Source organism: Cucumis melo, chromosome 4 (assembly GCF_025177605.1).
Source record: "Cucumis melo cultivar AY chromosome 4, USDA_Cmelo_AY_1.0, whole genome shotgun sequence".
NCBI lineage: Eukaryota > Viridiplantae > Streptophyta > Magnoliopsida > Cucurbitales > Cucurbitaceae > Cucumis > Cucumis melo.
The window spans coordinates 4,708,739-4,722,215 of NC_066860.1; the positions used below are offsets into that span (position 1 = coordinate 4,708,739).

General features: G+C 27.5%; 1 protein-coding gene across 4 annotated transcripts; it reads left to right on the forward strand.

Annotated features, from left to right (window-relative positions):
• Window positions 1-8,749: 8,749 nt before the first annotated feature.
• On the forward strand, window positions 8,750-12,967 carry LOC103503916 (transcription factor bHLH110-like). Of its 4 annotated transcripts, none has more exons than XM_051083192.1 (8): window positions 8,750-9,189; window positions 9,534-9,652; window positions 9,734-10,284; window positions 10,531-10,662; window positions 10,770-10,835; window positions 11,877-11,942; window positions 12,041-12,103; window positions 12,561-12,967. In XM_051083192.1, the coding sequence occupies exons 1-8, from the start codon at window positions 9,044-9,046 to the stop codon at window positions 12,717-12,719; spliced, it is 1,302 nt and encodes a 433-aa protein (XP_050939149.1). In that variant the 5' UTR covers window positions 8,750-9,043; the 3' UTR covers window positions 12,720-12,967. The 4 variants fall into 4 exon arrangements, with proteins under 4 accessions (XP_050939149.1, XP_008466527.2, XP_008466526.2 ...); XM_008468305.3 differs by having other exon boundaries at window positions 9,534-9,631; XM_008468304.3 differs by having other exon boundaries at window positions 9,534-10,284; window positions 11,877-11,936.
• The last annotated feature ends 510 nt before the right edge of the window (window positions 12,968-13,477 follow it).

Consider the following 13,477-nt stretch of genomic DNA (forward strand, 5'->3'; position numbering starts at 1 on the left):
TTCTCTCATACATTCTTAATAACATTCTCATACACAGTCAAACACAAATATGTCCTTAATTTCCAACCATCTTATTCCCAAATTTAATTTAATATTCCTAGGAACTTTAATTTCCAACAATCTTATTTTCATCTCAATTCACTCAATCCAAATAACCCTTTTAATGAAATGGCTGTCAAGCATAGCATGGAAAATTAGAAACTTATATTCTCAAAGTGTATATACTATAGTTGAATGATAGCATAAAATGTGATGATAAATCAAATTGTATTTTATTCATAACACTACAAAAATAGAGCATATATCCCAACGCATAAAGCAAGTGTCGGGGCAAAAAAGTGTCAGGAGTTAACCCAATCTCCTAACGACATACCTAAAGTGTCGGGCGTTAGGGATAACTCTCGACGCCATGCACATAACATTGTCAAGATTTATGCGCTATCTCCCGACAATCTTTCTATCCATCGAGAGTTATGAGAAATAATCTGACGCTTTTATAAAAGTGTCTGGAGATCTCCTTTAAAGAAAAAGGAAAAGATTTGCAACCACAGTTTTGCCCTAACCCTCTACACCCTGCAATCTTCCTTCAACCCCCTTGTCGTGATTGAGAACCCCCTTCCTCGCCCCTCTCTCTCCCTCTATTGTTGCCGGGCAACTCCTCAGTCACACGTGCTGCCATCATCTCATCCCTCTCCATGGTTTTTGTCCAACTCTCGTTGGTAAGAATATTTGCTTCATGTCTTAAGATTCTATCAATTATAGACATCGATAGACTTCTATCAATGTCTTAAGTTTGATAATTTTTTTCATATTTCTTACATTGAATTTTTTTAGGTTGATTGAAGTTGTTTTATGTGATAGAAGTTGTTTTTGTGTTAGGGAAAAAAATTGTTTTAGGTTGATTGAATTTATACTTGGGTAGATGGGAGTTTATTTTTATTTATTGAAGTTGTTTTTAGTTGATTTGAAGTTGGTCTTGGATTGATTGAAGTTGTGTTTCTAAAATGATTCGAAGTAGTTTTTTTTTTTTTTTTTTTTTTGTTGATTGAATGTGTTTTGGGTTTGATTGAAGTTATTTTTTCTTGTGTTGATTGAATAGAATAATCCTTGACTTTGGTAAGTTAATCTTTGAGGTTATTTTATTTGAGGGTGTTGCTTACCTGTACCAATTTATTTTACTTTTATTGTGATATTTATGTATGTATAGTTGGAGATATTTTATGTTATCTTGGATTTATAACGTGATATATATGTATCTTGGATTTAAATTAAATATAGGGGTGGGTTGTGCATTTTTTTAGAAGGGTGTTTGCTTAGTTTTTTGTTTAGGGAGGAATGGTTTTGCTTAACTCTGACTTATTCTGAAAAATTGAATAAAGTTATATATATTAATTTTTTTTGGATAAAATTTGGGTTTATTTGAAGTCTGTAACAATATATTTTACTTTTTTTTGAAAAAGGATACTTCACTCCCGCTTCATTTATAAAATAGAACGATTAGTACAAGAAGCGGAAAAAAGGGCTAGAGAAAAGCCCTATTTTACAAAGGCAGAAATGTTTAACGCTATGGAGCAACAATCATAATTAGAAAATAATTTAGATTTGCAGCTCCATAAACCGGTTTGAGCGAGGATGTCTTCCCAAAGATCTTGAGAATCTTTTTCCTATTGCTTGAAGATTCTATTGTTTCTTTCCAACCAAATCTTCCAAAAGAGAATAGCACTGGTATTGAATGTTATCAGCCCTTTTTGAGTTTTTATGTTTAGGGAGCAAATATTCTGAGGAAGGGACTGCACATCATTTGGAGTACTATTCCATTTGAGGAGAGCTTTGGCCTTACTCCATAACTGCTGACTATAGGGGCAATGGATGAAGAGATGATTTATGTCTTCTTGGCTCTTGTTGCACATATAACACCAGTTAGGACTGAGGGCCCAATTTGGTAGACGTTTCTGCAGACGATCAGCTGTATTAATGCAGCCATGGATGAGCGTCCAGATGAAAAATTTACACTTTTTTGGAAACTCCACCTTCCACAGAGTTTTGTAGAGATTAGGATGAAAGTTTGCTGGGGAAACTGAAGCTTCAGATAGGACCTTTTTTACAGACGCGGTGTCGAAGATATTGTTTGAATTTAGCTTCCATAAAGGCTTTGAGAGACCCCTATTCGGTAAGGGAGTTGGAAGAGAGGCTTTGATATTGTGCCACAAATTTTTTTCATGGTCGCGAAGGGGCCGATTGACATGGAGATTCCAGTCATTAGATGAAGGATTCCAAAAATCTTTAACAGACCCCTTTTTGTTTGTAGATAGAGCAAAAAGACGGGGATGATGTTTGGAGATAGATTTTGTAAATGGTGTCTTTTTTTTTTATGTATATATTAATTCAAAAGTATTTTATAAACCTTTTTATAATTTCCGTTACGAAACACATTCTAATTTTGTAGACATCGACTTTTGTGTTCCAATTTAGTTATTTAATATAACGTTTGGTTTGAAAATATATTTATTGAATTTATATCACATAACTAAAGAAGAAATGATTCAGGTGACAATAAAAAAATGAGAATCAAAATAATAATTACAAAAAAAAAAAAAACAAAAGAACTATTTTTGAATCTTGACGACTTCTTGAAAGTTTAGGCACTCCCGACGAGCTCCATAAGCAGATATACAAGAACTCTCGACGAGCTTATGTAAATTTGTCGGAAGTTGAACCTAACTCCTGATGTTTTTTGTACATCCTCACGTCTTATCAAGTCCATCGAAAGTTTGGATTTTGGAGTTATCCGACGCTTAATCTTACGTTGTTTGAAATTTCTCTCCGAACATAATTTTTTTTTACCACTTTTTCGAAACAAAATGTGGTCGGAAATTTCCTTTCCCCACTCATTTTGGTACATTTTTCTGACGACTTCGGCCGTGGGGAGAGGGTCAGTTGCTTGCGGTGAAAATTGATTTACTTCACTTATATATTCCAAATAATCTTACTTCAATTTAGATTCATGTAAGGCCATTTCTCTTGATTTCTAAGTTCATTGCATTTGTCGTATGTTCATGCTCGATATAACCTACCAAATAAACAACCTTCTTAAAAAAAATCCAACAATTTGTCGGCTAGTCGTTTCAATGTCATCAATATTGTTTGTAGGTTCGAAAGTAATAAATATGCTGCTTGCCATTTAGGTGGTATATGGGTGTGACAAAATGTAAAAATTTCTATACCATCATAATCAAGGCTTTGAAACCAAAGGGCGTTTGCTCCATGGCCCCTCATACCCCCACACGGACTGAAATTATATATACACACCAATTTTTAAGAAGATTCTAATCCACAAATGCTTAGTATTTTTCAAATCAATTTGATTTCAACTATAGATTTCAACTCTAATTATAAATTGAAGAGATGCAAAATATCCTAAGATCAAAATTTGAGACAAGAAATAAGTTGTTTGTCTCAAAATTTGAACACTCCCCAAATTAGAATGATGGATTTTACTTGGATGCATGTTCTTAACATGTACTCATTACATAATTACAAGAATTTAAGAAGTTCCCATATCTAAACTTATTACACAATTTTAAGAAGCTCCCATACCTAAACTTAAATTGATGGGTAGGCCTGCCATCTAAATTTACTTGATCCATATGGTTTTACTCCATATGGTTTTACATTTCAATTGGATTTTAGTTTGAAATTAAACGAAGTGTATTTAATGATTAATGATGAGGTATTGAATGTTAACAAAGAATTATTGAAAATATACTTCTTTTTGAATATGGTTTTCCCTAGAAAGAAGTGAAGGATGGACGTTGGTGGGGAGCTAGAAGTTACCATTGTAAAGCTTTCACCTTTTGCCGATAAGTTTAAATCAGAAAATTCTAAGAAATGCTTTAGTCAAATTTGCTTTGAAAAGTTGCTGTGTCATCCAACCTAAAAAAAAAACTATTGTTATTGTTATTGTTATTATAGTTATTATTATTAATTAATCATTCAAATTAAATTCTTTCTTTTTCTTATTATCTCCAAAAATTGTATATAGATACCCCACTCATCCGGATCAAACGTGGCATAAAGGTAAATTCATCCCTTGATTTTTCTTTTCTAAACACTATTCTCGCCTTTTGTTTTAATTTGATTTTCTAAGAAATTGGGAAGACAAAAGTAAAAGGAAGCAAGAATAGGATATATGGGACCTAATTAAAATAAAGTAGATCATGTCCATTGACATAATATTTTTTTAATATATATATGTATATATATATATATTAAAATTCCACTCCTAAATTAATTTAAAATTAACATGTCAACCTCCTTAAATCGCCGATTTAAATAGTGATTATCATCCTCTATCAATTTTAGATTATTGTAATTGAATAGGATCAGACACAATATAGTTTACTAATTTAGGCTAAATTAAAATTGTGGTTCAACATTAGAAATATAATTTACTAATTTAGGGTAAAATACCACTGTGGTCCTCTATCTTGAAGTTTATTCAATTTTTATTTTTAGTTATTTTCAAATATCTAATTTAGCTTCGGTATTTTAACAAATCTTAAATTAAATGTATCAAAATTAATTTTTACCGATAAGTTCTTTTATGTTTTATTTTTAACAATAAGGATATTTGGTATTTGTGTTTTTTTTTAAATATAATGGGTTAGTTGGGTGCATCCAGCATCTCCACTAGGTGGACACCTCCTTAGCACCTTCATCACTCCCGCTTCATTAATAAATATGAACAATTCAGTACAAGAAGTAAGGAGAAGGGCTAGAGATAAACCCTTTTAAACAAAAGCAGATATATTTAAAGCTATGGAACTACGGTTGTAATTAGAAAAAAGTTTAGATTGATATAGTTGTAAGTATAGGTACAATAATTCACATGCAACCAAATATTAGAATTTGTTTTTAAAATTATAATAGAAATAATAATAAATAAATAAAGATAATAAAAGCTATTAAAAAATTAATAGACTTAAATGTAAGATTTATTGAAATATAATTAAAACAGAAGATTAAAATTCAACAATTAAGACAAAGTTTGGATCTATAGTTTAAAAGTGGTATTTATGACAAGTCTTACTCTTGAAGTGAAGGCTTTTATGTTTTCATTTATATATAATAGAAAAATAATAGTCCGACAGAATTTTGATATTCATTTTGGGGGTTGAAGGGTAGAGCTTGACGTGGCTTGAGAGGTTGCTGGGAAAGAACTACTTTTAATGCATGCTACTAACAATGATGACCATGGGACAACTCTTACACCAACATGAAACCCCCCCTCTTTGGATAATAAAATTATGTCCACATAATTCTCAATCTTCAACTTCAATGGTCCACAACTTTATGATTAGAAACACCCAAAATGAAATATATATTATATTTTCTTAATTACAAATTTGATAGATATAAATGATTTAGAAAAAGATAGTGTAGTTTAGTCTTATAATTTTGAATGTATTAATTTAGTTACTATAATTTGATAACATCTTGTTAGCACTTCGAACAAAAGGAATGTTTTGGTGAGTTTTATCAAACAATAAAGATTAAATTTTAAATTTAATTATAAACTATAAAAACTAAATTCTTAACTTCCTATGAATCATACAAATCAAATTTGTAGTCTAAACTAATATATCTCAACTAAAATTATGTTTGTATTATAGTTGAAATAAGATGTTTGATTTTGTATGTTAAGTAGTTTTTTATTTTTCTTTTTATTTTTATTCTTACTTTTTACTCTAAATTAGTTAGGAAAAAAAAAAAGAGAAAAAAGTGGTAGAATGTAAAGGCCTTGATACTCGATGTCAAGCTCTTTTGTCATCAGTGTATATAGGAGTTATATATATATATCAATCTGATCTTCCAGTTTAAAATTAGGATCAAAGCTTTAGATAGAAAACATACACACATTGGCATGCACGAACAACTTAATATCATCAAATTGAGAATATCTTTTGCGCTTTAAAAGTATCTTTTTAGGTTCATTATTTTTGAGTTGGTTTCTTTTTATCAAATACTGTTCTAGACAACTGTATGGGGTGTTGATAAAATATAGTAAGTTTGTGTGCTTCTTCATAAAAGGAAAAAAACAATAATCTCATCAACTTCGTGACCTTGTTGAAGCTTAATTAGAAGAGTATTAAGTAGTAGAGTCCATTTCCACGACAATGTACACACTACCTAGTTATTTTCATCTCAAAACTACCTTCTGCTTATTAACCCTAAACTTAGGCATAATAGTGTATTGAATAAAGCATGAATTGGTACTAAGTGTTCTGTTATATGGATCAACCAAATTCTTTAAATCTAACCACATTTTTTTCAAACAAGAAACTAAAAGAATTAAAGGGATTAAGAGATGCACCAGAACATCTCAACTAGCTTGACATATTCATAATATCGTTATCGTAACTCAAAAACCACATTAACAAAAAGTAGAAGATCAAATATATTCCACAATACAAACAAACTAAGGTAATCGAGTATATTGTTCATGACACCTTAAAGCACAACAGAAGAAACAAACTTAGAGCATCTTTAGATTGACTTCAAAAAAACTCATCTCCATTTAAACTTTTCTTTTATAAAAACTAATTAAAATATACTTCAAAAGCTATTTTGAGTATCCAAACACATTTTTAGATTTCAAACGCACTCTTCATATCTTAACAAAACAACATATCTTGTTAAGATACCAAAGAGGGAGATGATTCGATGGACCTATGGCTCTTATTTATTGTATCTTGTTCAAACAAATAACAAAAACAAACGACATATAAATTGGTCGGATTTAGAATAATTTCCCACGTTGTTTCTACATACTCTCTTTTAATTGCTCTAAAATTTACGTCAACGGTATTGGAAATTATGAGGAAAATGATAAAAAAAATAAAAAAAAAAAACAATAAATAAAAGACATTTTTAATATGTTTAAGTAGAGAGAAGAATATGAGACAATTAGACCTGTAGTACAATTATTAAATAAAGGGAGAAATAATAAATACTATAAAGATAAGCATATGGTTGGTATGATTTGAATTGACAAGTTAAAGGTTGTTTAGTTTTGAAAAGCCTTGGGATTGAAGGCAACTAACTGTGTTTCTTAAATCAGATCATATATTGAGGAAGTAATCATCTCCCTGTAATTGCAGATAATTCAAAAATTGAAAAAAAATTAGAAAAAGAAAAATAAATGATAAAATAATAATAATAATAATAATAATAATAATAATAATAATAATAATAATAATAATAATAATAATAATAATAATAATAATAATAATAATAATAATAATAATAATAATAATAATAATAATAATAATAATAATAATAATAATAATAATAATAATAATAATAATAATAATAATAATAATAATAATAATAATAATAATAATAATAATAATAATAATAATAATAATAATAATAATAATAATAATAATAATAATAATAATAATAATAATAATAATAATAATAATAATAATAATAATAATAATAATAATAATAATAATAATAATAATAATAATAATAATAATAATAATAATAATAATAATAATAATAATAATAATAATAATAATAATAATAATAATAATAATAATAATAATAATAATAATAATAATAATAATAATAATAATAATAATAATAATAATAATAATAATAATAATAATAATAATAATAATAATAATAATAATAATAATAATAATAATAATAATAATAATAATAATAATAATAATAATAATAATAATAATAATAATAATAATAATAATAATAATAATAATAATAATAATAATAATAATAATAATAATAATAATAATAATAATAATAATAATAATAATAATAATAATAATAATAATAATAATAATAATAATAATAATAATAATAATAATAATAATAATAATAATAATAATAATAATAATAATAATAATAATAATAATAATAATAATAATAATAATAATAATAATAATAATAATAATAATAATAATAATAATAATAATAATAATAATAATAATAATAATAATAATAATAATAATAATAATAATAATAATAATAATAATAATAATAATAATAATAATAATAATAATAATAATAATAATAATAATAATAATAATAATAATAATAATAATAATAATAATAATAATAATAATAATAATAATAATAATAATAATAATAATAATAATAATAATAATAATAATAATAATAATAATAATAATAATAATAATAATAATAATAATAATAATAATAATAATAATAATAATAATAATAATAATAATAATAATAATAATAATAATAATAATAATAATAATAATAATAATAATAATAATAATAATAATAATAATAATAATAATAATAATAATAATAATAATAATAATAATAATAATAATAATAATAATAATAATAATAATAATAATAATAATAATAATAATAATAATAATAATAATAATAATAATAATAATAATAATAATAATAATAATAATAATAATAATAATAATAATAATAATAATAATAATAATAATAATAATTAAAGTTAGTCAGAGAGGGGTATGGGGATGAATAACCCCACGCTCTCTCTTTCTTTCTTTTCAAGGTTACTTTAGTAAGGGGCTGCAAACTTAAAAAAGAGTAAAGAAAAGGGAAGAAAAATTAAAATAAATAATCATAATAATTAATTATAATATATTAATTATATATATAAAAAGGAAAAACATGAAAAAGTGAGGGGGTAGTAAAAGCAAAATATGATGTGTTGGTTTGTGTTTGCCTTACCTGGGAATGTGGCTGTGGCCTTTGTTTCAATGAACAGATTCTTAAACATTTAGAAAAACAAACCCTACTTGGGCTCACTTAATTCCTTCACTTACTACTACTTGTTTTTTGTTTTGGTTATTGCCCATCATCTCTTCTTCTCTCTTCTTGGGATTTTCAACCTCTCCCTTTTCTTTTCTTTTTTTCTTTATTTGTTTTTTGGGTGGGGTTTATTTATTTACATATACATATATATATATATTTCTTACTTATATAAATTTTAATCATTGTGTATATGGAGTCTACTGCTAATCTCAATCACCACCAGCATCAGCTTCAAGATCACCAGCTGCTTCTTGCTTCTTCTTCTTCTTCCTCCTCTTTGTCCGTTGTTCCTTCTTATTTTGGCCTTGGAACTGCCTGGTCTTCTAATATATCTCTGTAAGTTCACTTTTCTTTTGTTTTATTTCAGTATATAAGCATTTATATTTTGGGGGATTTTCAGATTTACGTTTTGACTTAGGTTTTGAGGGTTTTTAATTTCTTCAATTCTTTAGATGTTTTGTTCTTTTTTCAATTTAAAAATAAACTAAAAGGAAAGAAAAAGAGTGATAAAATTTAACTGCTACTGATTGATATATTATATGCTTTTTTAAAAATAATTAGAGAACAATAATTGAGACATTTAGAACTTCCATAAGACCCCATTTAATTGCTATAATTATGGAGACTGATTAGGGTTTTGCAATTTTATTTATTTATTTGGTCATTTTGTGTTGTAACAGGAATAGTAATAATACTTGCAACGTCTACAGTAACCCAACAATATTCAATGGAGAAGTAACAACAACTAATTCTTCACATCCAATTAGATCAACAGATTGTGAGCAGAAAAACACAAACAGTACTTCTTCAATAATGCTTCAAGATTTGGGTAATTATGATCAATGGAATAATAATAATGGTGATAATGTTGTAAATACAGGTAATAATAATTTTTTCACTCAATCTCTCCATCATAACCAACAACAAATCTCCTCATCCACACCTCCAACAACTCCTCCTCCTCCTCCTCCTCCTCATCAACCTTTCCCCAAATTCACAGAAATCTTGAACAACAACAACAACATTACAAATATTCAAGATTTCATCAATATTAATAGCAACAATGATTCAGATCTCAATGACCTCACTCACAAGCTCTTGATCAAAACCCTCATTTCATCCGGCTGTCAAATCAACGGTGCTGATCACCCCATCATTTCAAGATCAAGTAATAATAATAGACCAGCTCCCCATTTCCCTCAAATTTACCCTAGTATTAATGTCTCTAATTGGAATATCTCATCTCCGTCGCCACCGCCACCTTCGTTCTCAAATTCCTTAGATTTGAACTTACAAACGCCCACCGATATGTTGGTTGGAAATTTCAGCCAGAATAATTTCGGTATTTTTAAAGAAGCACTCTCCGATTTTGGCGATCAGATTCGAGAATCTCCGCCGACGGGCAGCCTCCCATGCATTATTCCAAGTAAAGTAAGTTAGTTAATTTTATTATGATTATTGTTGTTAATTAGAGCATGCAATAGTAGTAAGAGGGTGTCTTTTTGCAGCATGGAAGGTACTTTCAGCTTTATACACATTTGTAATTGTAAATGCATTTGCTTTCCCAGTCAACTACTTTCCCTTTAATTTCTTTTTTTCTCTTTCTCTTTTTCTTTTTCTTTTTTTATTTTCAATTATCTTTTATCTGATTCGTCTTTTTTTCTTGGATTGTTAAAGATGACAACATTTAGCAGTACTGAAGTATGTAAACCAAAACGAGGTTGTAATTCCATGGAGTCAAGGTTGAATCAACAATCTCCTCTTAAGAAATCGCGATTGGATTCACGCGCTTCTTGCCCACCATTTAAGGTTTCAACACACTACACATTCTTCTTTTATTTATTTAGTAATAGGAGTAATATTTGTTTTTTATTTTTATTTTATCCTGCATGGTTTTTCTCTTATATATTGGGCAGGTTAGAAAGGAGAAATTGGGTGATAGAATTGCAGCACTTCAACAATTGGTTGCACCCTTTGGGAAGGTATTTTAATCTAAAGCATTATGTTACTGACTTATGTTTATATTTTTAAATGGAATTAAATGGCTAGATGATCATTATATTGATGTGATAATTAAAAGCTTGTTTAAATAGGAAATCTAAAAATTTAAATTTTTAAACATGGGATTCGTTGAAAGAGTTGGGGTTTAATAGTAAGAGATTGTAATTTAATTTCATTATTTATTTTGAATGGGTTTGATATTATATTTTTAAACCATAAAACTAAGCATGGTTATTCACACTTACTATAAACTATTCTTAAGCAACCTATGGACAAGTTGTTTATATAAGAAAATTTCTAAAAATATTATTATTTTGTAACATTTTATAATTTAGAATATATATGCATTATCCATATTTAATCTTTTTAAATATAATTGAGTTTATAACCTGCCAAGCTAGAAAACATAAAAATATGTAGTTTTAAAAAAACACGCTTACATGTCACATTATTCAGAAATATTATTCAAAAATAGAATTCATTTTCTCAATTCATAAATACATATCTACTTATCTCTATAAATTTAAAACATATAAAAAAAAAATTTAACTAGCAAACTAAATATGTTCTAAACACTTTTAACTCAGGGCCTTTTCAAATTTGAATTAATTGATGATTTAATATGGTATCGCTAAAATGACATATACTTTTTTAGAAGAAAATACAATGGATCAAGTAATCCGACATCTCTACTAAATGGATATCCCTTAGCATCGTCCGTTTATTAATAATACATAGTTACATAACATTTTAAGGAAAAAAAAAAAAAAAACAAAAGGACTAGAGTCCTAGTAGAATTAATCAAACAAAAGCATTAATATATAAAATGACATTTTTGCCAATGATTTGACCCACAGGGATTTGTGAATGACCAATCCTAATTAATTCTTCATGGAGTTTGTAGACAGGGTCTTTATAGGTTGGACACTGCTTAGTTTGTTTGTTGTGTTGTGTTATGGTGTTATATATATATATATATGGAAACGTAGGTTTTAGAATGACGTGTAATGGTGATGTTGCAGACAGACACAGCATCTGTGTTAATGGAAGCCATTGGTTACATCAAATTTCTTCAAAATCAGGTTGAGGTACTTCTTTTTTCCCCCTCCATATATTTCCATTATAATTAAATTAATTGATCATCTTCGTGTGTCGTTTCATAGAAACTAACCCTTTAAATTTGCAGACATTGAGCGTTCCATACATGAAACCCGCCGGCAGCAACAAAGCCCCTCAGCCCACACATCGGGTAAAATTAATTAATTCAATTCTAAAAAGTTCTTTTCCTTTTTCTTAATTGGGTTAAAAATCTGTTTTGGGGTTCAACCAGCAATAATTTAGCACTAAACTTCACTCCAATTTTAAGTATTTGGACGTTAATGAGTAACAACAGTTAAAGTTTAGTAGAATTTGTTGAACATATAGATCAATGAATGGATTGAGAATCAATTTTAAAAAAAAAAGTGACTGAGTTGTCACATAACACTTAATTTTAAAGAAAATTTTCTAATAGGTTATGTTGTTACAAATCTCAAAGTAATTAAAAATAGAGATTAAATTGTTACTTATGTAAATTTAGGGACTAAGTTATTACAAATTTTATAGTAGAAAAACTAATTTGTTACCAAAGATTAAATTGTTTTTAACCCTTTAAATTTTATTTATCTTGATTTTAATTAATGTGTTATTAACTATATATCATGTAGAGTTCGGTGGAGGACGGAAATGAAGGTGGGCAAAATCGAGATCTCAGAAGTAGAGGGCTGTGTTTGGTTCCATTGGGGTGCTTGTCTTACGTGACCGGCGACGGGGGCGGTGGCGTCGGAATTTGGCCGCCACCAGGGTTTAATGGAGGAACTTCTTAATTAATATAATCAAAATATATATTTTATTGAGATAAGTTAAAGAAATTAGTTTCTCTAATTAAGGACTAGTAGGGTTCTATGAATTAATGGAGCAAATTTGGTCAGTCTGTTTAAACCAATGGATAGATGCAGAAATGGACCAAGTTTGATCCATTAACATTAATCAGTTTCTTGTATTTGTTAATTATCTCAGTTGGATCCAACAGTTAACATTCTTATTTTCTGATCTATCAATTACCCTTTATCAATCCCTGACTTTACATTTGGTTTTTCTCCTAGAAAATTTCCTTCCCTGGAAGGTATTTTCATTTTAATTGGATACAGATAAATTAGTAGTAAGAAATGCATGTAAAAATGAAATTTTATTTTCTTCAAATGCATTTTTGTTCAAAGATATAAGTTTGAATTTTGCTGTGTGATGTTTTTTAATTAAAAAAAAAATATATTATGTCTACATATATTGGAGTGGATGATATGAGAAAATGAATTTTCTCTTCATGTTAATAATTTTTCGGATCAAAGGTGCATCCAAACATCTTCATTAGATAGACATTTTTTTAACACCTTGAATCATCTATAAAAAACAGTGAGATAATCAATTAAACCTTCAGTTAATACTAAAGCTAATAACAGTTGTAATAGTTAGAGGGACAGCAGAAGAGAATAACACAAGAAACTTTGGTAACCCAGTTCGACCAATGTTGCCTACGTTTGGGGAGCTACGCACAGCCCTGATAAGTAATTTTATTAAGATTCAC